The 25,948-nt window shown below is 34.7% G+C and overlaps 1 protein-coding gene across 1 annotated transcript in view; it reads right to left on the reverse strand.

The window, feature by feature from the left end:
* Positions 1-25,948, reverse strand: part of LRP1B (LDL receptor related protein 1B) — a gene marked incomplete at its 3' end in the record, with an annotated part of 1,731,654 nt that overhangs the window by 16,960 nt on the left and 1,688,746 nt on the right. Inside the window, exon 86 of the mRNA XM_084254814.1 lies at positions 15,565-15,669. Coding sequence (XP_084110940.1) covers positions 15,565-15,669 — 105 coding nt within the window. The remainder of the gene's footprint in view (positions 1-15,564; positions 15,670-25,948) is intronic.

The following is a 25,948-nucleotide window of genomic DNA, read 5'->3' on the forward strand; positions in this document are numbered from 1 at the left end:
AAGGTAATGCCCTGTTTTGTTGTCTTCAAGGTAGTATCTTCTATCTGTATTTATTATAATAAGTATACTTATTTCTTTCTAACTCTATTATATAACAATATTATAATACCTAGATTAAAATATTACATTGAATTTGAAGTGTTACTTGTTATCTAGTACTGATAAAATTAGTAAGAAAACTTTAATTTTAGGAGAATTTGGTGAAAAAGTGTTCCTGACTTCTGAGAAGAGTTAATGTAATGAAGTTTTAAAAATGAAATGTTCAATGAACTTTGACCAATAATTATATTAGGAAATGTAAAAATTAATGAGTAGTTTCAACTGAAGATGTGCCCATGAAGGAAATAAAATTAATAAAATGGATTATTATTTAAGTGATTTAAGAATAGAAATATAAAAGAATGTATTTCTCCAAGTAATATCCATATCTTTGTTAATAGTCAATTTTTGTTAAGACTGGGATTGTTACAATGCTTTTTGATTTATGTTTATAAAATTCTAAGCAGGCCACTTGAGTAGAAATAGACACTGGTGTGGGAAACGGTGACTGAATAAGTATGAAAAAAAGAGAAATTTTAAATAATGGGAAACCTTACCATCTATATATTTTCCAGGGAATTTTATTGAAAACAGATTTGATAAGCATAATGTGTGTTTTAGAATGAGTAGATAATTTCTACTTAGCTAAATACATTAAATATATCAACTGAAAGGGAAAAGGATCAATGATACAATTAGTATTAAGTAAATGGTAGACATAACTGAAGAAACAGCAGCAGACTATTTCATCACAATCAGTGCTTACAACTCCTTAACTCAAGGTGGGATGAAAAACTGAATGCTTGCTGCAATAGCAGTAGAAAGTTCAATCTGTATGATGCCAAGGAGAATCATCAGTTCCAAAATTGGCTAAAAAATACACACAGTTGTGGGGTTGAAGAGCAGGAGGGGAGGGAGTGGGAAATCATGATGCTTAGTACCATGCTGACAAATTAAGCTTGATACCTGATTATTTTATGTTTGAGCACAATATTATAAAATTTAAAAAAAATGTCTCTATAATGAACCTAATAAGGCTCCTTTCTAAATTTTAGGATTTCTACAGTACTTGGTGGTAAATTCTAAAAAAAAAAAAAAAAAAATCATTATGGGAATGTCTGGTATATCCAGCTGCAGTTATTAAGTACAAACTATATCAATCCTGTACAAATTAAGGGCAATGGTAGGGATATCAGGAAGCACCGCCAAGTTCGGAGTGTGTGAATGTATTGATGAAGTGCAGTGTATAACTCTACTTTTGAACACGTTTAATTTTTGTAGTGCTCGTGAGAGCTTATCTCCGTGAAGAGTGATTTTGATATACAAATGACCATCTCTTTTCTGGTACTTTAGTAAAGCACTTGTAGTTACAAGATTTCCACATATACACCAAAAGATACCATTAGACCTTTCCAGAATCAAAACACTTATAATTGATAAAGAAACCATTTGCATGTGTCAATAACAACTTATTTCCATTGTTCCTCAAAATTCTGGACCTGGGCTATGCAGTGGAGGATCATGTGTGCTTTGTTGATATGGTCCCATGTTTCTGAAGAGGTGTGAATCTATACCTCTAAATCATTTACTGTGTTGTAAATTAACATTAATTAAAAAATAGAATAAATTTAATTGTTTAGTCAAAACAATAATAAAAAATGAGTAAATGAAATAGATTGAGAAAGAGTTGGTATGTCGTCTCAGTATGCATTAACAAATCTATCTGGCATAAATATTATTTACTTGTAAAAGCCTCACCAGGTTTGTTTGTTTTTAGCATTTATAGGGATGTATTGTAGACAGAGATATCAAAAACCTTGTGACAGAAGGTGTACACAAACACACTTTTATTTCCTAATGCAAGATCAGATTACATTTTTGAGACTCAAAGTGAGAAGGTTTATGTAGCAATGACCTAAGAATTGATTTGGGAAGTACAGGTAATTGCCTTTAATAAATCTAAAATACTATGAAGTATTATAGTAATCCTTTTTTAAAAAAAAGATTTATTTTATTTATACAATAGCTGGGGTACAGGCCAGAGGCACGGGAGGGTGAGAGGATTCATCAGATACAGAGTGGGGAACAGAATAGGCAGACTGACGAAATACACTGCTAAGTGGAGCAGCGGGCATGACAGGAGAGGTCTGCCCCGCCATTTGGGAATCTCCCAGGCTGGCCGGGAATTTAAGCCATGCTGCAGAGGCTGAGAACAGCTTCACAGGGCTGCGCTCAACCCGCTGTGCCACCAGGGTGGCCCTATAGTAATCCTTTATAATGAAAACTGCAATGGTTTCTGTATCAATTACATGTGTTTGGAGTAGGCATAATATTTCCCTAAAACTGCAGTTATAAATATCTTTATGGTACTTCTATTTTTAAATTTCTCTATATATGCATTCACATTTATTTTTTCACCTTACCCCCTGCATTCATAAATATTGAAATATGCATTTGCTTATTACTATTCTAGATTGGCAGAGACAACCATTATTCAACTTTGTGGTTACTCATTTCTTGAAGTGTCTATAATATGTCCAATATGCATGTTTGGTCAATCAATATGTTTGCCGTTTGACAAAATGAATGAATGCATTGAATGCATGGAAGGCATGAAGGATGCATGGTTGGACACATATAAATATACACAAATAGAGTGAAATGCAATATACCTGAATTATATCTTATAATAAAGAATATAAGAACATGTTTTCAGCAAGTTAGCAGTCTTTCTCATATTTACCTACTATTGGAAACACTTTACAAGAGCCACAGTAATAGGCAAAAATCTTGCTCCTTCTTGCCATCACTTATTCATTAATTGTTACTTTGTGAAACTAGATGATCACATTCAAGCCACTTGAATATGTTACAATTTTACATATTCAATGATGTAAATTTTGTGACACCTGGATGCAGTCAACAAAGACATATTTTTCTTCCCATGACAAAAATTCTACAGGTGTTTATCTAATTGATATTTGGACATGAAAATCAATTTTCTGTAACAAAGAAATAATTTAATTCAATTATGTGATTGTATAAAATTAAAGTGCTGGTCTGATATGACACAGATGACATGTGTGTTTTGACATTAGATGGATATATGTAATAAGTCTCCCCTCCTCACAAAGGATATATCTCCACACAATTCACCCATTTCAAATATTTAATTTATAATAACAGAGAGCAATACTTTCTGCTTTTGTAAGCACTGTCCACAGATCTAGCTTCTTAGATTCTAACCTTTATTTTCCCCTAAATCCATTTCCTTTTCATTTTATATTTTATCTCTCAGCTTTGTATTTTTTTTTGACAACTTCAAATCTTTTTTTCTTCTTTCCTCTGTTCCTTCCTTTGTCCTTTGCTTTCTTTTTAGTAAGATGAAATGGATTATTATAAATGTAAAGAACAAAATCAAGTTTCCTGGGAGATTAAAGGATGTACTCTATGTATGATGTATATTCATCTCAGTTAATTCAATGCAGAAGAACATATTGTGAATTTAACTGTAAATAGTACATATGATAACAATATCAATACAATTATGATTTCTGGCTTATATGCCAATGAAAGAGGTAATGGGCTTAAGTTTCTATACTCTTTTTACATACTACCTTCATCAGCTACTAATGCTATGAAAAAGGAGAAGGGAAATATTTCCCTATGTGATAATAATATAATTTTTAATTTCTATTTACTTATAAACCAGTGTTGCTGGTTAAACCACATGTGTCTGATATTTTTTTGTGGAATTGTATAAAGTTAATTTGGGATCAGTTAAAGTGCTAGTTAATGTAGTTTTCCTGACTTATTCCAGCATAGAACACAGAACAAGAAATGAACCTTTGTTGCAACTAGCATTAGAAAATTGTGTGTTTTTTTTTTAATAGCAGTAAAATCTGGAGATCAATCTAATAGAGAAGAGAGCAATTTAAATTGTTAACAAGGTAAAAATTACATAAACGAAAATAATATGTAGTTATATTATGCTTGGTTTCTTTGGTTATTTTCATCTACTGATTAAGGATCAAGAACATATTCTAAAATTAAGGGGAAATGTGACAATAAACCTTCATAACAATAGCTGCCCTATGTAATAATTGTTCTCTATTAAACATTCTCACTTGTACTCTCAAAGCACAAACTGGAGTGTAAACTTGTGCAAAAAATGTCATATCTGTATTTCCTTTATTTCCTTTTTCCTCCTTGGCATGACAAAAGCTAGAACAAGCTGCCACTTGCTACCTGAAATCATAAAGGATAGATATTGATATGACAGCTTTTCTTGGCCTTCACTGCCCCAAAGACATGCACATTTCATATTTATGCTTTGAAAATATGCCAAGGAACACATAACAAATAAGGGACATCAAATGACCTGACTCTTGCAATGTGGACAACACAGATGGCAAAAGTTGAATTGCTCAATATCCCTGCTGAAAAGTTGTGATCTGTTTGAAATCAGTCATTCCAATTTCCTTGCACTCTTAGCGAATATTCTCTGTGGGGTCACAAGGTCACTGTTCATGTGGAGGACTGCTCAGTCTGACAGCAGGACAGGTAAAGACAACTGAGTTTCTCCTTTCTGCAAGGAGAGTATTTGGAGAAACTGAAGACTTAAGTAGCTGTTGTAATATGGAAGAGTCATTTCTACCTTTTTAAAATTTGTGAAAAACAGAAGTCATTATCTTTGCCAAAACTCCAACAAAGGCTTCTGAGGTACCTGTGCATGTGCTTATGTATTTCTCAACCTAAGGACTTAGAAAAATAATGCTGAACTTTTACTAAAAAATAATTAGATTGGAACAATCAAAAAGTCAAAGAAAAAGATGAAATGCCTAATGCAGATCACTCTCTAATGAACATCCCTTGGGCACCCACATTTACTTTGTATCCCTCTGCATTTTAAAATCTACTTTAAAAATGTTTATAAAGGTAATTCCTATGTGTATTGTCTAAGGTAATTGAGCATGGATTTGTCAGCTTGTTTTCTTTATAATCTCTCAAGAGGTTTCCGGTTGGGCTTTATTTAATATAGTTTCCTTCCCAGTCACTGTTAGTATCACTATTATTGCACTGATAAGCTTTTATTCATTCTATATTTTTTTAGTGTTCAATAAGCAATATTTAAAAAAAAACATATTTTTATTTCTCATGTTCAAACTCCCAGAATTATAACAGGTTTGCATTTTATGTCTGGTGCACTGCACAGCTTTTAGATTTTACTTTTTTAAAAAAATTGTTTACAAAGCTGAAGACAATACTCTATATTCTTTACATATATTAAATGTAATCCTCAAAACTATCTGAGAGGTAGAAACTATTAGCATTTCCATATTAAGAAAACAAAAGTGGAATAGAGAAGAAAAAATGATATAAGATCATTTATAAGTTGGATCATTTTATTAAACAGTTTTAAAAATATTTTCTAATTGAAATCATGTCCTCCTTTAAATTGCAAAGTGGGATTCAGTTTAATATCTAATCTTTTAAACTCATGGGATCTTTCTCCAACAGAGCATCATGTTATCAAGACCTTTCAAAATCATTCATATGACTGTGACATTTCATATTTCAAAAGTAATCAATGCACCTCTAGTGCTTATAGAATGGATTTCCAATTCCGAGCTAAACATACTGCTTTCTTCAGAATTATTTCACTATTGCCATTGTCTAATACTCCCCCATAAGCTCCATTTATCTTACTCAAATCTGTAGGGCTCAACCATATTCCTTCTTGTCTCATTTCTTTCCTCAAATAGACTTAGAGACTCTCAAAGGCTATTCATTTCTTATTGCTACTGATCCATTTTTGAGAAAGGATTCCAGAGTAAAGCAACAAACAAAAGGAAACAAGAGAGAACAAAAATAAGTAAAATTAATTTTCCCTAATAAGTTGAGATGGTGTTATTAAGCTGATCTATTTATTTACAAATAAATGTAGCTTGAGGTACAGAGCACTCAGTAAACACTCTGTGGTAATTTAGAAGATGCTCTAAAGATGAGAAAGAGAATCAGATATCATGGTAAATTAATCATCATTGTGTTTCCCTTGACTCTTGAAAATTTTAAAAATGTATTTTAAACGTAAGATGTATTACACAGATGATAGAAAGATGAGTGCACCATAAGCTGTCAGATCTCAAGAAAATACAGTCACTAAGAAAATTTTTTTCACAACATTAGTTAAGCACATACTGCATGCATGCGGAATGCATGGTGGATGGCAGGGCAAAATTGATAAATCAGATACAACCTCTTACTTGAAGGAATTTATAATCTACTGGAGAGAAACATATATCAATTTAAAGGGGTCACAGCATAGAACAGATAGCATTTCCAGGACAATTTCCTAGAAATATGTTCCATGTCCAAACACCATACATGAGTGTTTTAGTCATAAAACATAGGGTAATATGAAAAATGTAAACACACACACAGATGATCAGAGAAAGGAGGTCATTTCATGGAAAATCAGTTTTTTCCAAAAAGATACACAAAAAACAGATGCCTATATATATCTAAACCACCACCAAAAAAAAAAAAAAAAAAAAAAAGGAAAGGAAACAAAATAGATTGGTGAAATAGTTCACAGTAAGTTATTTTTAGTCTGTGCTTGAGATGAAGTAAAACATAAAAACTAACAGTGCTGTCTAGTTTTGTTTTTTTTTTAACCACATGGAGAATTGTTCTTACTACAGGCAATAAGCAATAATACATATTATAGCAAACTTCTCAGAGTTTTGTCATTCTGCCATTTTCAAAACAGCAAGTGATTGAATTGATATGATTTCAGAAGCACTGTAATATCAGAATTAAATTTTTGTTGTCTCCCTTTTCAGATAACAGTTTAAAATGATTTTTTTCTTTTTTTCTTTTTTAAAAGAGAATATGAATAATACCAAAAACTATTTTCAAAAGGCATATATTACCCCAATTCAATTAACAGCAGTTCATCAATTAATCTTTATTACACATGTCAAATACTTTTTGTCTGTTTTGTTCACTGATATATCTTTTAGTGTTTTGGATATTTTTTGGAATACAGTAGGTGATCAATAAATATATGTTGATGAATAGATACAGGATACAGGAATAGCATGTTGGCAATATTTTTTGTTCTATAAAAAGGCAAAGTATAAGCTAATCTGGGTTTGTAGTACTTACAGACTATAGATATACTTGACTAGGAGGTTGATAATAGGAAATATGTGGAAAAGAATAGTGTCTTTATGTGACATAAATAGGTTACATATATACCTAGATATATGCTGGTATATTATTTTGAAGTACATGTACAAAATATGAATATAGGAAAATAAGTAGTAAATGATTGAAAAAGATAAACATAATTAGCTGTAATCCATAGAATTTTACAATTAAACTCTTCAGTTATTCCTTAGCATTAACAGTACATTTTCTGTAATTCCTAAGTTTGTTGTTAGTGGAAGTCTGTCTTCTCAGTGTCTTCATAGATATTTTAAGGAATTTTAAGAGATTTTATATCTTGGAATGTGACTCTGATCAAATTTTAAAATAATTTTGTAAATAGAAATGCAAATGGAACTCAGATTTAAGCACATTACTTTATAATTTAAGAGTGCATTAGTAAATAATAAATCCAAATATGCTGTCTTTATGAATAAGAAAAATGTGACATAAAAGTATAATGGAACTCACTCAAAGTAATAGCTACTTTGATTCATAAAGCCTTTAACTTTGGACCTAATATTTCCACTTTTGGTATTTAGCCCTGGAAAACTAATGAGATAAGTAAACAGATTTTGACATACAGAATTCTGGAAAAAATAGTTTAAACAGAAAAAAACAATAAAACAAAAAGACAAATCTAATTATGAATGATAGCTGACTAGACAAAGTAGGGACAATTCAGATAATGGAACTCTAGATCCATTAAAAAAATCTTATTATTTATACTGACAAAGAGTGGTTTGCATAATATATGAAAAGTATACATAAGAAAGTGTCTATCATCTGATCTCATTGAAGTTCATAGTACTCTACAAATGTATGTCTGCATAAAAATACAGAATAAATAATAAACAAAATAACTGTGGTAATTATTAGGAAATGTGGTTATTTTGAGTAATTATCAGAACTACTAATTTTGTTTCTGAAACATATTCATGATCTAATAACGATAATAGGATGAAAAAATGTATTTGATATTGGTATTGAGGAGTTCTTTTAATCCAGTTTGACAAAGCATGTTTTATATCATTTTATACTAAAACATATCTAAGAGGAGAAAGTGATAACTTGTTGCCTTCAGGAGTCTAGAGAATTCTGGGTGATTTCTCAAGCTTTATATTATGAGAAAGGTCAGATAAAACATGCAGTGTATACAAAAACAAATATGGAATTTTCAAATGTTTCTACTTTAACTACAATGCTAAGATCTCAGTCATGACCTTTTGCCAAAGACAGGAGCTGGAATTTGGGCTGCCAGGAAAACTTCAACAAGTTGCCTCAAATTGAACAATATGCACAGAACTAACCAAAAAAAAAAAAAAAAAAAAAAAAAAAAAGCTAGTTATAAGTGTAGCGCCATAGATGGTTAAACTAAATAAATGAGTGACTGTAAACAAAGGTTTTCACACTAATCTTATCTCTACTCATAGAACACATTTTCATGGAGGTTTTCATATGTGTGTACATAAGAGAATCATCTTTCTGAAGAGAAATCTAAAGTTAGGGAAGCCAATAGGTCACACCAATAGTAATTGGAGGAAAGAGAGTATGAATCCAGGTCAGCATGACTCCAAACTCATACTTTTCCTTTGTTTCCATGCTGTATCTTGTGGAATCAATACAAATTCCTCACTGTGTATCTCATAGTGACAGTGACATCAGTCAATACATGATTTTCTCTGACATTCCCAATACAGGAGACCCGAGTGATGGTCTGAATCTGCATTTAAAATTTAGATGACAGGAGGATCACAGGAGCAGGAGTTATAAAGGGGGGGACTTTTGACCTTCTTATTGTCCTATCCAATTCTTTCATGTGTCTCTAGGTGCTGTTTGCTGAAACACCAGAAACTTACTTTCTTACAGTTCTGAAGGCTACAAGACTAAGTCCAAGTTGCTAACAGTTGCAATATCTTATGAGAGGCAAGAACCTTCTCTCTGTTTGAGAGATGCCCTTCATCTTCTGTTCTTGCACATCAACACCCCTGATCTGTGGGCCTTTAGATTTGGACAGGGACCTACACCTTTAGTCCCCTTGTTTCACAGGCTTAGGTTCAGACTGAATTATACCATCATCTTTTCTTATTTTCTATTTTGCAGATAGCACATCATGGAACTTCTTGGTTTTCATAATTCCAAGAGTCAATTCCTGTAATATCTTTTTCTTTACATATGTATGTGTATGCATATGAATATATACACTCAAACACATACATACATATGTAGAATCAATAGGAAATATAAAAATATATCCTAATGGTTCTGTCTCTCTGGAGAATACCAATGTAATATATCAATTATATTCACATATATTTAATCTAGATACTGAAAATATTTCCTATGTTAATAAAATATAAAACAATATCTATACTATATAAATTATATATATATATATTTATTTGATTTATTTATTTATGCATATAGGCCAGATGTGGTGGGGGGGCGAGAGGATTCACCAGAGACAGAGTGGGGAACAGAACAGGCAGACTGACTGAAATACACTGCTGAGGGGAGCAGTGGGCGAGTCAGGAGAGGTTTGCTGTGCCATGTGGGTTTCTCCCTGGCTGGCTGGGGATGGAGCTCATGCTGTAGAGGCTGCAATTGCTTCATAGTGCTGTGCTTTACCACTTGTGCCACCAGGGAAGCCCTAGATATATATATATTTATATATTTGATTCTCAATAAAATTTGGTATTTCTCTTTTAAAAATCTTCAGCCCATTTTCAGTCAGTTGTCATTTACTATTAGTCATATCAACATAAAAAGAGATGATCCCTCAGTTAAGACTAGTGTGATAATAAGAGCTAAGTAGAAAAAAAAATGCAGGCGACACATTTAGATCAATGACCTGTTTAAGTAAAGGAACCTAGATGCTAAATGGTCCTGTGGTTATGTGGTGAGGTTATGCATGTGCTGTTACCTGTTCAAGTATTGTAGTAGTGGTATGAGAGGTGACATAGTCACGAACAAGTCTGTATTATTGGTGGTAAAATTTACTGTGGATATTTCTGGAAGACATGTTGTGGAGGTAGGTCCATGATTTAAAGCCAATTAAATCCAGTATTAATGAAAGTCTGACTCTAGGGAGAAAATTTAGAAGTGGGTAGAAACACAGCTTGCTAGTGAATTCAATAGTATTTGCAGTGTTGAAAATTTCTGTGTTCCAAATCCTGATGGTTTCACTTATACATGGAATACAGAGAAACAGAAAGGGTTAGACAAACCAAACCAATAACAAATGCTAGAAAACTGACTGGAATTGAGCATACAAGACTACAAAATGGGGAGTGGGAAGGGGTTTAAGGGACTATGGTGGAGGGTTAAGGGACCCTCGATGGTAGGTCTGCTGTGGTAAGCTACCTCAGTGGAGGGTTATCCTAGACCTTTGAATCACACACACTGTTGTAACCAATGTTCCCTCAATAAAAATAATTACAGTAAGATATTAAAAATCAACAAAAAATTCCACATCTCACTAGATGTTATTTAAGAATGCAAATATTGTCGAGATAACACATATCAAATTTAAAAAAATATGTTTTGAACATTATTCAATGTGCCAACTTTAATAAATATCCAAACTCTCTCCTGATAAACTTTTTAAAAAATTCTATTTTTTGTAGGCTTCTCTTTGGAACTTTCTTTTACCTCCATACATAGTAATAAGTGAAAATGGCCATCAAGAGACAAAAGTGAAGGCTTTCACAGAACAAATCTATTCCTTAAATTGAAAGATCCAGTAATAAAATTTCTGTGTTGAAAAAGAAAATTGTCACCTTCATATATCTGAATACTTTATAGACTTTCCAAATGTGTATAAGTTTGACACAATTCAAATGGTTTTCACTCTGAAAAAAAGAAAAATGTACTACCAACAAAAACTAAAGCAAGCACTATATCTTCTCTCTTAGGGCAATTTTTGCTTCCTGTAAAAACTTCTATATGAAATAGTAGATACTAGTTTTTCATTAAAGATGCATGACCACTACCACTTAAAATCTGAGGCTGAAATATGTGTTTCCAAATCTCTCTCCATATCAGGAGACTAGCCACTAGGAAGGTGTCCTGAGGGTTTAAGTCTCCTTAGCTGGACTATTTTTGTACTGCACAAGACACAGTTACCTCACATTAAATTTTAGTTTTATTTACCTATATTTTAGTAGCATATGAAATACAAATAGTCTAAGTTAAATTAGAAAATTTTCCATATTGTAGAAATTTCAACTCTAAGAGACATGAGCATAAAATCAGTGCTTGAACCATCTCTCTATCTTTATAGTCCATAATATAAAGTCCTCTATCTTTATAGTCCATAATAGTGGTTCATTAACAAATAGTGAAGAATTAAGTCTTTCTTATTATAAAAATGTTTTCCTCTAGGTCCTACTTTTCTTTAAAGTCACCACTGTTAATTTGTTCATTTGCTATATAGGCAAACATTAAAAAAGAACTCTACACTCTTTTTTGCTCCTTTCTCAACTTTCACTTGTCCAAAAAAATCTGGTTTCTGTCACACAGTTTTCAAAACTTCTCTTATAATGGCAATCTAATTGCAAAACCCAATAAACCATTATAATTTTTATCCCCTTTAAGAATCTAGACTTCTTTGATATTCGCTATTCCTTTGACTTGGAAGAATCTACTCTGTCAAATCTCCTTCAACTTCTGTACCTTCTCATTTGCTTTTGTTGACCTCTCTATAACATAATATTGATCACTGGTATATCCTAGAATTCCATGTTTAGTTCTCTACTCTTCTTTCTATAAATCCACCTTTGTGTCACTTCATAAAATCTACCTCATGAACAGAAACCAACATGTCTCTTTGGTCTTCTTTCTTGCCATTAGGTCAAAAAAATCCATTCTCAACAATATTCACCTTTTACTTTCAGATCTGCTGTTTAACTAGGCTTTTCCTCTTCTAAGCAAAGTTTTCAGTAAAATTCCTAATAATTTTTCAATTACTACATATCTATAGATGAAAAGTAATTTCATCTATGTTCTTCCATCTCTTTCTAATAATTATTAATTGATCTCTATTCAGTCATTTCCCTAGAACATTCTGATCATTTTTCTAACATAGCCATTATGAAATGATAATTTAATTTTTTAAAACTCATTCATAAACCCAAAATGAATTTTATATTCTTCAGATATAAAAGTCATACTGGGGCTACTATAGCATGAAGGAAGCAACACAGCACAAAAGTTATCACCAGAGCTGGACTTTAGAATCAAACAATAGGAATTGGAGTCTCAGGTATCCACCACTTTCTTATATGTGACCTTAGTGTTACCATCTGTGAGATGGGAAAAACAATTAGATGAGAATACTAACAGTTGTAATTGTTGTTATAATAAAAATAATGAAATATAAATGTTCTTATAATAAAATCTACTTTATACATATAATATATAGAGAGTAACACAGTGTTTGGCATAAAGTCTTTACGTCAGTTTTAGCTGTTATTAATTCTCTTTCCAAATTTACACAAGCTCTCATCAGAGATTACAAATATTTGGAGAATGAATGAATAAATGAATGATAATAGAATGTAATTGTCTCTGCTATGCTTCTTTTATGCCTTAAGTGATTTGAAGAACTGAGTAAACATTACTCCTAACATCAGAATTACTCTTAAGTCATCAAAACCAAGGATTAGACAAAATTTTCATAAAGTCAAATGCAGTCAGAGGTAGAGATAAAGAGAAAAGTAAAGATGTTTGCTCTAGACACCTCCAAACAATATATCTTTCCTAGCTGAGTTTATCATATAGGCTGATTATCACCTCAAAAAGACCAGTGCCTCTGACAGTATATAGCAAAATTAAAAAGCAGAAGAGAATATTATTATGGGATAAATATCATGAGAGATATTTATTCTGATGACACATAGCATTTCTGGACGGGATATGTTCCTGAGACCTCTTTTTTGGGGAGGAGGCAAGGTGGGCCTGAAATGCCATCTCTCTTTGCCTGGTAATAGTGAGACAAGGACAAGATAGAAGAAAACTTGGTGCCAGGACAGCCACTGCCAGTTTCCTAAAATTGCTAAGTACCTAGATTAATATTTGGTGAAGGATCCTGCTGGATTTAATAACTGAACTATCCATGAGTATACGTAGCTCACTATTTCCCCTCAGGGGCATAAGCCATGTTCAAGCTCTCATTTCTTTGTACCTGAAATGTTGCAAAATCTTTTAGTGTGGGGACCCTGCAGGGGATCTCCAGGTCTCTCTTTTACATGCATCATCCTTAAAAGCGAACTCTTTCAGCTCAAGCCTCTGCCTTAGATCTCATTGACTACTCATTTACTATCAGGATCCTATGGACTCACCTCACTTAGCATAAACTGGGTTCCAATTTATCTTTCCAGTTTCCAGGACTAAAATTGGGTCGCCTCTCTGTCTTCAATTGCATGGGTTACTAAACCTGAGTATGAACTGATCATTGAATCAGTTCATTTTCCTACTTTCCAGTTCATTTTCCTACTATTTAAAAAGTTATTTCTGGATGCAAATTATGTTGGAATATTGTTTTATCATATCCAAACATCTTCCAGAGAAAGGTAAAAAATACCAGTTTTTTGTATGTGATTCTTTTAATTACTTTCCATATTTTTAAATTACTGCCTAATGAGTGACATTTTCCTGAATTAAAAAAAATTGTAGAGTTTTGATAATGAGACATCTGAAGTTTAATAGAATTATGCTTTAAACCCATTACTAAGTATTCTGAGATATCACTGTGGGACTATAATCAGATGCCAACCATGAGCACTATTTATGACATGCGGTATTAAGGAGGATGTCAGATATGATCTATCTTTAACGCTCAACTGTAAAATGCAAGCATAATTTGCATTGTGATGAACACAGTTACCCCAAAGGTGGTCCTGAAATTTCTGAGGAAATCAATTTATGTTCATTGACACGTCTCATGTCATTGAACGAAGAAATATTGGAAGTATTAAATGAAGTTTCTGGAATATTTTTAGCATGCATCTATTTCTTCTGTAAAGATATCTTAGTGATTAAAGTTAAAACAATCCTCAGTAAAATTTTCAGAAACAAAATGATGTATTGTTTTACCAATAGTTGAGTCACTGAATAAAAAAAAAAATCCAAATATAATATGTGGTAGCAAAGTCTAAAAAAATCTGCTTCTGTACTTCCTTAATTAAAAGCCACTATTCTAAAAAACATTTTCATTAGACAGGTCCGCGAGCTTTTTCATTCCTTCTGCTATATTTCTATACATTTGAACTGATTGTGGTGCAGACATTTGTCAGTGAGCGAAGCAAAGGTTAAGTGTGCATGACACAGATGAGCCCCGAGATTAAGTATACACTGTGAAATGCATGTGGATGTTCATGATTTAAACCAATGAACTGTGGCCTGAAATGATGTCACATGAAGCGCAGTGGTAAGTGGAAGGTTAAACCTACTTGCATCTCGGCTCATTAAACGCAGTTAAAGTGCAAATCCCCTCATTCTGACAGTAGTGATCACAAGGGTTCTCTTTCTGGTCACAGCGCTGACTTTTAAACCCCACAGAGCATCTGCAGAATTTCAGTAAAATACAGCTAAATAAAGCGTCTGACTTTTTTTTCCAAATATGTTTCAAATTTATTTCATACAGATATAGTAACATATGAATAAAATTTTTCTCAGGTATGCTCACTTTCCTCTCATATATACTCATTACATGTACTCTGATGAAGGGGGGAGGCTGCAGAAGTGGGTCATATGTGGGCATCATCCTTCTGGTCAAGCAGTGATAAAAAAATTCAAAACAGAGATCACATCAGTTTGAGTCTTAGAGTCAAGTTAAGTACTCCAAAGGAATCAGGGGCTTAATAGGTTTGCATAATACAACACTTTAAACCTGATGCAAATTTCACATAGTATAAACACTTGAGAAGATCCCTCAAGTTCTTTAGAAAAGAATGGTTATAATGTAAGTACCAAGTGTTCACATATATTTGACTATCTCTTGGCTTCACGTATCTGAATAAAGTGAATGAAATTAGAACAGTTTCCCCCAACATTTCCCAGTTCAAAGATCTATGAATGGCTAAAATGGGTATGGAGCTAACAACTGAATGAACTCTTCCTTATGAAATTATTAGCAAATTGATGAAGAAGATTTTGTAACACACGAACCAATGAGGGACAGTACTGGATCAGAGATGTCCATGAAACATTAATTTAAAACGCATTACTCCAGGAAAGGAGAACAATAAAGCTGGGATTCATGTACATATAGATTCATATCATGAAATGCCCACACCATACTAAAATACTCACAGACACACAGGTACATTAGTCTCAGGGTCCAGCTGGCATGTGCCACCGTTATAACAGTAGCCATCACATAACTGACAGCTAGAGGCAATCTTTCCATTAGTGCAGCTGCAGCAACAAAGAAAAAAAAATCACATTGTTACTGGCATCATTATTGTAGAAAACTGACACAAACTTTGCAGATGAGAATATTCATCATAGGGAGAAATGGAGTGGCTGGCAAAAAGTTGTTTTCACAGACACAAACCTGTTGTAGACAAAGAATTTTTTAAACAGAATTTTGACAGACAAAAGTTATATTTTGGCATTTTTAAAAATTTTTCCCATTTGCTTAATGTAAAAATTTAATAAAGCTAGATATATATGTAAAACAATATATTATATTACTTATTTATTCTTCAGGAGACATTAACATCAGTATCTTATTCTCTTTTCATATACTAGGGTTTAGTGATACCATTATGAATTATAATCTACAACATCAAAACTCTAGAAGTCTTTTAAACTCAAAACCCTGCTTAAAAGAATTGTCAAGAGATTTAGATTTCACACGTTGAAGCAAAATTTAGTATATCCTGTGTCACTTTTATTCCATTGTTTCTATTTGAACAGACATTGTCATTAATGTCAAACTCTTTTTATTTTAACAGAAAATCCACATAGTGATTCATATCAGAAATAAACAGTAATGTTACAGGAACAGTATTCAAGATGACAACAAACTAATGAGATAGGCTTTGTTGAAAAACTCAAGAGAAACGATTCTACTTTACAGTATAATACATGTCTGGTATCAGAATGTACAATATGACTATTGCTACTCAAGAAAACAAGAATAATAATCAGAAAAATATAGAAATTTCTTCCATTCTATGTTATGTTTTAAAATATCTGCAGACACATACACAAACCCACATATATACATACACACATTAAAAATACTATTAGAGGGGCCATGAAAACTGTCAGGAGAAAAATGCATTCACAATCTAAATTATTGAGGGTCCTCTTCTATGAGAAGTATGATAATAGAATCATATAAGCCTTGACCCAAATCAGAATTGGTACGGCTCATGTCAATACGCTGATATGACATCATGTTAGCAATCGGTGCTATGAAGCAATCAATGGCATCACAGATAAATCTGAGCATAATCTTGACAAACAAATCAAGATACAATATCATTGATTAATCACTTGGATCCTTTCCATAATGGATACCTACTGCAGTACATGCATCCAAGGGGAATTTCCAATGATAGGCTGGATGTCTGAAATAAGTGTTTGGCAATCCTGCAGTTCAATTATTCTGTGCATATTTATTTGACCTCAGGGGGATGATATGGCTGCTGGAAATGCACTGACCTGGTTAAAAATTCCCCAGGTGCTTGTTTAATGCAAAGATAATTTTAAAGAACCTGGGTTTTAAATTAACATTTCTTTCCAAAATGAATAGAAATAATGAGTCATCCACGTACTCCATGTGTCAACATATGCAGATATGTGAAAATGGAACTTATCAAGGTCAATAGTTTAAAGTTTTTAAGAATTAACAGAACATATCACATCTTTTAGAATTTCTAGAGGCATCCAAGTATGGATGTAAGTGAGGCAAGTACACACTTAGAGGTGTTGCTACCTGATATAGATCTTGCCATTTCTTTTGCTATGAAAGGGACAGTGTCAAAGGGAAAAAATTGGCTCATTATACATTAAAGGATTTCTCACAAAAAGATAACTATATACCAAATATCTGCTATGAAATCCCAGTTACTAATTGCTTTTTAAGGTCTGCTTCCAAGAGTTATAAAAAAAAAAAAAGCCTTTTTTCTCCTTCTTAAAGGTTGCATTTAAATCCTAAATTGAAGAAAGAAATGTGTAGATATTTCAAATGTGACACATACATTATCCAAATCATTATAACATACCAAAGAGTAGAGCTGATATTTTGATGTAAGTTTTCAGAATAATTTCATTTTTAGAAGTATGTGTGACATACATATACAATCACATACACATAAAGTTTGTGATCTATCACTTTCCAAGAGTTAATTATCATTTGTCTAGTACACACAAAGAATTTCCATAACAGCTGACATCACGGAGCATTATTTTTGCTTTTCAAAATTATGATAGAATCTTTCTTCATTAAGATTTACTTAGGTTGGGAGGGGGCGGAGCAACATGGCGGCGAGGAGACGCTGCGAGTAAGATCTCCCATTAAAAAAAGTTAATAGGGAGGAAAAGCGGCAGGTCCCAGTGAGAACTGGGACACGGAAGATAAACGGGTGACTCTAGCAAACTACGCGAAGAAGAAAGTGGCCATAAAAGAGGACTAGAAGGGAGGGAAGCGCAGAACCCTGCTCCCCTCCCCCGCCCACAGAGGCGGCACTCTCCAACCGGCAGAGAGGAGGAAAACAACCCAACAAGAACAAACTACGAAGCAAGCGGGACTGTGAGTGGAAAGGAACTATTGCAGCCGATTCGCCGTGGCGGTGAGCGAACAGCTCCGGGCGCCATTAGAGAAGAACAAAGACCCCGGGAGACACTCACACAGCCCGGGCTGCCGGTAAGCTTGCGCGGATAGCGGGCGCGCTCGGCGCGCTTGAAAAGCAAGTGCAGACCAGGATCGCGGCTGCCCAGGTCCCCGCGCCTGCGACCTAGGCTTGGGAGACGACCTAGGCTTGCGGGGAGACACTTGGAGGTCCTCACTGAGGTGAAGGTCCCTCCCTGAGTAAGCAGGAACCAGGCGCCCAGGCACGGGAGCGGTGCAAAAGGCACCATTCCCGCGCCACTGAACTGGGCTACAGCCCGCGTCCTGGAACTGAGGGCTTTGGAACTGAGACCCGGGGCACGAAATTAGGGGCGTGGGTTCCCCACGACGGTGGGGCACAAGGCAGACACAGCACCCCAAAGCCGTTGCGGTGTACCCTACCATCCCCGCTCTGCTCCCTGTCCCACTGGGTGGAAAATCAGCTCCCCAAGGGCTCTAGGAGAGATCTTTGGCGCCACCTAGCGACTTGTAGCCAGCACAGGCTCCTGAAGGAGCTAGTGGCCAGCTGGGGAGTTAGCCCACACCCGGCCCCTTCCGAACAAGTAGTCTGAGCCCACAGGGAGAGCGAGCACCCACAGCCAGGGCAGACCAGGCATGCAGAAGAGTGTGCCTGACACCGGACGCGCAGGGAGTGTGTCCCACATCACCATTTTAGAACAGGGACATTTCTTCAGTAAAGACTACCTGCAGAAGGCTTCCTCAGGAGCCAGAGGTGAGCGGGGGAAGTTCGCCCACGCCAGACCCCCTCTGGCCTGCAGTCCAAGCCCAGAGGGGGAGCAGGAACCCACCGCCGGGGCAGACCAGGCGCACAGGGGAGTGTGTCCCCACATCGGCATTTTAGAACAGGGACCTTTCTCCAATAAAGACTGCTTGAAACTGAAAGATGACTCCTGGAGGAACCAGAGGGGAGCAGAGAAGCCCACCCAAGATGCCGGCCAGTCCCAACAACACAGTGTCCCAACGCATACGATAAATTAGAAAACAGACAGTAGGGAGGAGAAGAACCACACGCAACCTAGCAACTCTCCAGAGAAAAAGCACACCACAAAAAGAAAACCAGCCCCCAGATTGCAATGACAGTAACTTGGAAGAACTTCTGAGCCTTCCAGAAAGAGAATTTAAAATTGCAGTGATTAAAAAACTGACAGAAGTCATAAAGGAAAACAATGATAAGGGAAAAATAATCAACGATCAGAAGAATGAAATTGAGTCCCTAAAGAGGGAAGTAAAAGAAATGCAGGAGATCAAAGAATTAGTGGAAGAACTAAAGAATTCTGGGAAAAGCAATGAAAGCAGAATTGATGAAATGGAAGAACGAATAAGTGCTCTTGAAGACACAGAAATAAAAAGAACCAAAACAGAAAAGGAAAGAGAAGTACGAAGGAAAAAGAATGAAGAAAGACTTCGGGAACTATCTGACTCCATGAGGAAAGGAAATATAAGAGTTATAGGAATACCAGAAGGAGAGGAGAGAGAAGTAGGAACAGAGAAAATATTCAAAGAGATAAATGAAGAGAACTTCCCAAATGTGAAGAAGGAGCTGAAAATTGATATACAAGAAGCAAGAAGAACACCAAACTTCCACGACAAAAGAAAAAATACAGCAAGACACATAATAGTAAAGCTCCCAAGAATCCAGGACAAGGAAAAAAATAATGAAGCTGGCAAGAGGGAAGAAACAGATAACATTCAAAGGAAAGCCAATCAGGCTGACATCAGACTTCTCCAAAGAAACACTACGGGCAAGGAGAGAGTGGAGGGACATAGTCAACAGACTCCAAGAAAACAGATGCCAACCAAGAATACTCTATCCCGCAAAGCTCTCCTTCCTCTTTGAAGAAAGAATATGGACCTTCCCAGACAAACAGAAACTCCGGAATTTCATTGCAACTAAACCCCCACTCCAAAAAATACTACAAGGAGTCCTAAAGCCAGAACCTCAGAGGGACGAATAACAATGAAAGAAGGCCAAAAAAAAAAAAGTTATTAAAAGAATAAATAAATAAAATCAAAGGAAAGACAAACACAATGGCAAATACAGATGTTAACATATCAATATTAACTCTAAATGTAAATGGACTAAACTCTTTAATAAAAAGACACAGAGTTGCACCCTGGATTAAGAAACAAAACCCAACCTTTTGCTGTCTCCAGGAAACACATTTAGCTACAAAAGATAAAAAATAGGCTCAAAGTTAAAGGATGGAAAACAATCCTACAAGCAAATGGACCAAAAAAGAAAGCAGGAACAGCTATATTTATATCAGATAAAACAGATTTCAAACTCAAAAAGATAAAAAGAGACCCCAATGGTCACTACATTATGATCAAGGGGACAATATTTCAAGAACAAATAACACTCATTAACATATACTCACCAAATGGAGGAGCACCAAAATATATCAGACAACTGTTGTCCTCTCTGAAAACAGACATCAGAGAAAACACATACGTAGTGGGAGACTTCAACACACCACTATCAACCATGGATAGATCAACAAGACAAAAAATAAGTAAAGAAACCAAAGCTCTAAATAAGGACCTAGAGCAATTGGGCTTAACAGACATCTATAAAACACTAAACCCCAAAAAACGGAGTACACATTTTTCTCAAGCGCACACGGATCATTCTCCAGGATCGATCACATACTGGGGCACAAGACAAACATCAACAGATACACCAAGATTGAAATCATATCAACCATCTTTTCTGACCATGAAGGCATCAAACTAGAAATAAACCATAAAAAGAAGGCAAGGAACTTTCCTACGTCATGGAGATTAAAAACCACACTACTGGGAGACCACTGGACTAATGAGGAGATCAAAGAAGAAATTAAAAAATTTTTTGAATTGAACGACAAGGAGGACACCAATATCCTAAATGTATGGGATGCAGCAAAAGCAGTAATAAGAGGAAAATATATAGCAATAGAAGCTCACATCAAGAAACAAGAAAGAACTCAAAGAAACAACCTAATCTCGAAGCTCAAAGATCTAGAAAAAGAACAACAAAAAAACCCCAAAACCAGTAGAAGAAAAGAAATAATAAAAACAAAAGCAGAAATAAATGAAATCGAAACTAAAAAAACAATCCAAAAGATCAATGAAACCAAGAGCTGGTTCTTTGAAAAAATCAATAAAATAGACAAACCCCTAGCCAGGCTCACAAAGGAAAAAAGGGAGAAAGCACAAATAAACAGGATCATCAATGAAAGAGGAGAAATCACAACGGACACAGCAGAAATCAAAAGAATAATCAGTAACTACTATGAACAGTTATATGGAAACAAGTTTAATAATCTAGAGGAGATGGACAAATTCCTACAACTCTACAATCACCCAAAGCTAGATAAAGAAGAAATAGAACACCTAAACAGACCAATTACAATTAGCGAAATTGAAATGGTAATCAAAAACCTCCCCCAAAACAAAAGCCCAGGACCTGATGGAATTTCAAATGAATTCTACCAAACATTCAGAGACGAATTAGTGCCTATCCTTCACAAACTCTTCCAAAAAATTGAGAAGGAAGGGACAATACCAAACACGTTCTATGAAGCCAACATTACACTAATACCAAAACCGAACAAGGACAACACAAAAAAGGAAAACTACAGGCCAATCTCCCTAATGAACACTGATGCAAAAATCCTCAATAAAATTTTAGCCATCAGAATCCAACAATGTATCCATAATATAATTCACCACGACCAAGTAGGATTCATTCCAGGGGCACAAGGATGGTTTAACATCCGAAAATCAATCAACGTTATCCAACACATCAACAAAAAGAAATATAAAAACCATATGATAATATCAATAGATGCTGAGAAAGCTTTTGACAAAGTGCAACACCCATTCATGATAAAAGCCCTTGAAATTCTTGGGATACAAGGAACATACCTCAACATCATAAAGGCCATCTATGACAAACCAACAGCCAGTATCATTCTCAATGGTGAAAAGCTGAAAGCAATTCCATTAAGATCTGGAACAAGACAAGGATGTCCACTCTCACCATTGCTTTTCAATATAATACTGGAAGTCCTAGCCAGGGCAATAAGACAAGAGAAAGACATCCAAGGAATCCAAATAGGAAAAGAAGAAGTCAAACTATCACTATTTGCAGACGATATGATATTATACATAGAGAACCCCAAAAACTCCACAGAAAAGCTAATTCAACTCATCAATCAGTTCAGTAAAGTGGCAGGATACAAAATCAACACGCAAAAGTCAGTAGCCTTCCTATACACAAACAATAAATCTGAAGAAGAAGAAATCAAAAAGACCATCCCTTTTGTTATTGAAACAAAAAAAAATCAAATATTTGGGAATAAATCTAACAAAAGAGGTAAAGGACCTATACAAAGAAAACTATAAAACACTGTTAAAAGAAATAGAAGAAGACACAAAGAAATGGAGAGACATCCCCTGCTCATGGATTGGAAGAATAAACATTATTAAAATGGCCATCCTTCCAAAAGCAATATACAGATTCAATGCTATTCCAATCAAAATTTCAATGTCATTCTTCAAAGAAATAGAACAATTATTGATGAAATTCATATGGAATCACAAAAAACCCCGAATAGCCAAAGCTCTCCTGAAAAAAAAAAGAAGGGAATGGAGGCATCAGACTCCCAGACTTCAAACTATACTACAAAGCCATAATCATCAAAACTGCATGGTATTGGAACAAGAACAGACATACAGACCAATGGAATCGAATAGAAAATCCAGAAATAAACCCACAGATTGATGGTCAACTAATCTTTGACAAAGGAGCAAAGACTATGCATTGGAGCAAAGAAAGTTTGTTCAATAAATGGTGCTGGAAAACTGGGTCGCTACATGCAAAAGAATGAAGCTTGACCACTACCTCACACCATACACAAAAATCAACTCAAAATGGATTAAAGAACTAGACATAAGACCTGAAACCATAAAATACATAGAAGGAAATATAGGCGAAACACTACGTGATCTGCACATCAAAGACGTCTTTACAGACACATCACCCAAAGCAGTGATAGTGAAGGCAAAGATAAACAGCTGGGACTACATCAAATTAAAGAGCTTCTGCACAGCAAAAGAGACAATAACAAAAAGAAAGAGAAACCCCACCAACTGGGAGAACATTTTTGCACCCAACACTAATGATAAAGGACTGATCACAAAAATCTGCAAAGAGCTGATGAGACTCAACAACAACAAAGAAAATAATCCAGTCAAAAAATGGGCAGAAGAGCTAAAAAGAAACTTCTCTGAAGAGGAAATGCAAATGGCCAACAGGCATATGAAAAAATGTTCAACATCACTTGCCATCATGGAAATGCAAATCAAAACTACCATGAGATACCATCTTACACCAGTGAGAATGGCACATATTAAAAGAACTAGCAACAACAAATGCTGGCGAGGGTGTGGAGAAAAAGGAACTCTTCTGCACTGTTGGTGGGAGTGCAAACTGGTCAAACCACTGTGGAGAGCTGTGTGGAGATTTCTGGACCTACTAAACATAGAGCTTCCATATGATCCAGCAATTCCACTCCTAGGTATTTACCCAAAGGACACAGAAACATCCATTCCAAAGAACACCTGCACCCCTATGTTTATAGCAGCACTGTTTACAATAGCTAAGCTTTGGAAACAACCCAAATGCCCAAAAATAGATGACTGGATCAAGAAGATGTAGTACATATATACCATGGAATATTACTCAGCATTCAAAAAAGATAAACACATGCAATTTGCAGCAACATGGATGGCGCTGGAAGGGATCATGCTCAGCGAAATAAGCAAAAAAGAAAAAGAAAAATACCGGATGGTCTCACTCATAGCAGGAATCTAGAAAACTTAAATAAGGGACCAGGAAAATGAATAACTATAAGAAAGTGAAAATCAAAATCAACAGAAAACTATGAACCAGAGACACTTTTAGGGGGGCGGGGGCGGGAGGGGAAGGATTGAGGTCAGAATGGGGGGGCTGCAATTGTATGGGGAATATAACAATAAAATTTATAAAAAATAAATAAATAAAATAAAATGCTATGTGGAAAAAAAAAAAAAGATTTACTTAGGTTTCCAGAAGAGAGAAAATGTATAAGTAGTTTTGCTTTAAAGATTATACTCATATACTTGACAATATAACTGTTTTAGTTGACAACACATATAGAAAAACCCTTTGTCATCACAAGTACACATGGTGACTTAAACTTTCCTACTAAATAATAATTATTTACTTTAATTCATTGGTGACTAACTTAACTCAAAGATCTTTGCTTATGAAACAGAATTCCAACATCACTGTAAACTTCATTTGAGACTAAGTTGAAAGTTACTAAACAAATAAAAACAATCTTACAAGATAAGGAATACTGAAGAAGTCCTATTTATGTTGCCAGGCAATATGTTCTAGAACCTATTATATAGGTCAATAATTATTGTATTCTTACTTAGAAAATTCCACTACCTACTCATTGTAAAAGACTGTTATTCATCTATTCTTACATAAGTTTTTTTTTTTTTTTTCCAAAAAGATCTTATAGGAGACACAAACTATGTTGGTGTATCTGAACAACCTATTCAGGTTATGAGACTTTGGTGTTTCTTGGTTGAAGATACCAGTTTCCTCTGCACAGCAGACAGCACTGAGGCCCCTGACAGGCCTGTCCTTTCTCCCTCATAGTGACCTTCTGCATAGTGGTGGGTCTCATCTCAACTTTTCTAAGGTAAACTGAACAGGAAACTGTGACTCACAGCTTCCCTTAGATGACTGGCCTTGTTCCAGGCAAAGTGGAGTGGGTGAGAAAATTTTACCACTCATTCCTGATGTGGTACACTGAACATGAAGAAAAATGTATTCTCACCAACTGAAATAAAGTTCTGTCATGCTAAAGTTTCATCACAAAGACTGATGAGCTTTATGAGAGAACATGATTTTTCTGGTCTATTTGAAAATGTACATTTGTTTTAATGTACTTATCAAAGTCACAGATTTATAATTAGTCATAATTTCAATTACTTTATTTAAAAAAATGCATTTTTTAATGACCCAGTTTGAGGGTTTGAGTAAATGCCATTCATAATGACAATACAAAACACATTTAGAGTTCATTTTAAAATGAGAGTAAGCAAGCAAGAAAAAAAAAATGCCAATGCTGTCTGTAATAAAATGTTATTGGACCTGTGTAACAGATCAACATAACTCAGGGCTGGCACCCTCACAGAGCAATCTTGGTGGAAGTTGGTCATGACCACTTTATGATGTGCTTTTCTCATTCATATTTGTCACTGATTCTAGTTCTAGCAAGACAAGTGATAGAGTTTGGTTCTTTATGATTGCTTCTTTTAAAAGGTTGTTAAAAGAGTTTCATATAAGCACCATACTAACCAATTGCACAACTGGAGCTTTGGAAAGAGTTTCAGAGTAAGGATTGATCTCTAACCTCAGTGGCATAAACTTGCTTCATGACAGAAAGTGAATGACATTACAATGTAGCTGTGAAGCTCTGTTTTCCGTTCTCTTGATCTTAAAGTCAAAGTGCAAAAGAGCAAGTGAATTGAAAAACGTCTAGTCTAATATGGACTTTTTGTTGTAGTTGCTTCCTAGGAAATATTATTTCTTCAAATCTTTTGGACTACAATGTTCAATGTCAGATTAAGGGGACAAAAAGACTAAAGTAATTTCTGTAAGATAGGCCTTTTGTATCTATCCCACAGGATCACTTTAAAAGAAGGCAACACTGATGATAACAATCATGAAACAATTAAAAACTTAACCTATTTAAATTAATTATTACTATTAGGATTACTAAAAATATCTTT

Source organism: Talpa europaea (assembly GCF_964194135.1).
Source record: "Talpa europaea genome assembly, chromosome: 1".
Classification (NCBI taxonomy): domain Eukaryota; kingdom Metazoa; phylum Chordata; class Mammalia; order Eulipotyphla; family Talpidae; genus Talpa; species Talpa europaea.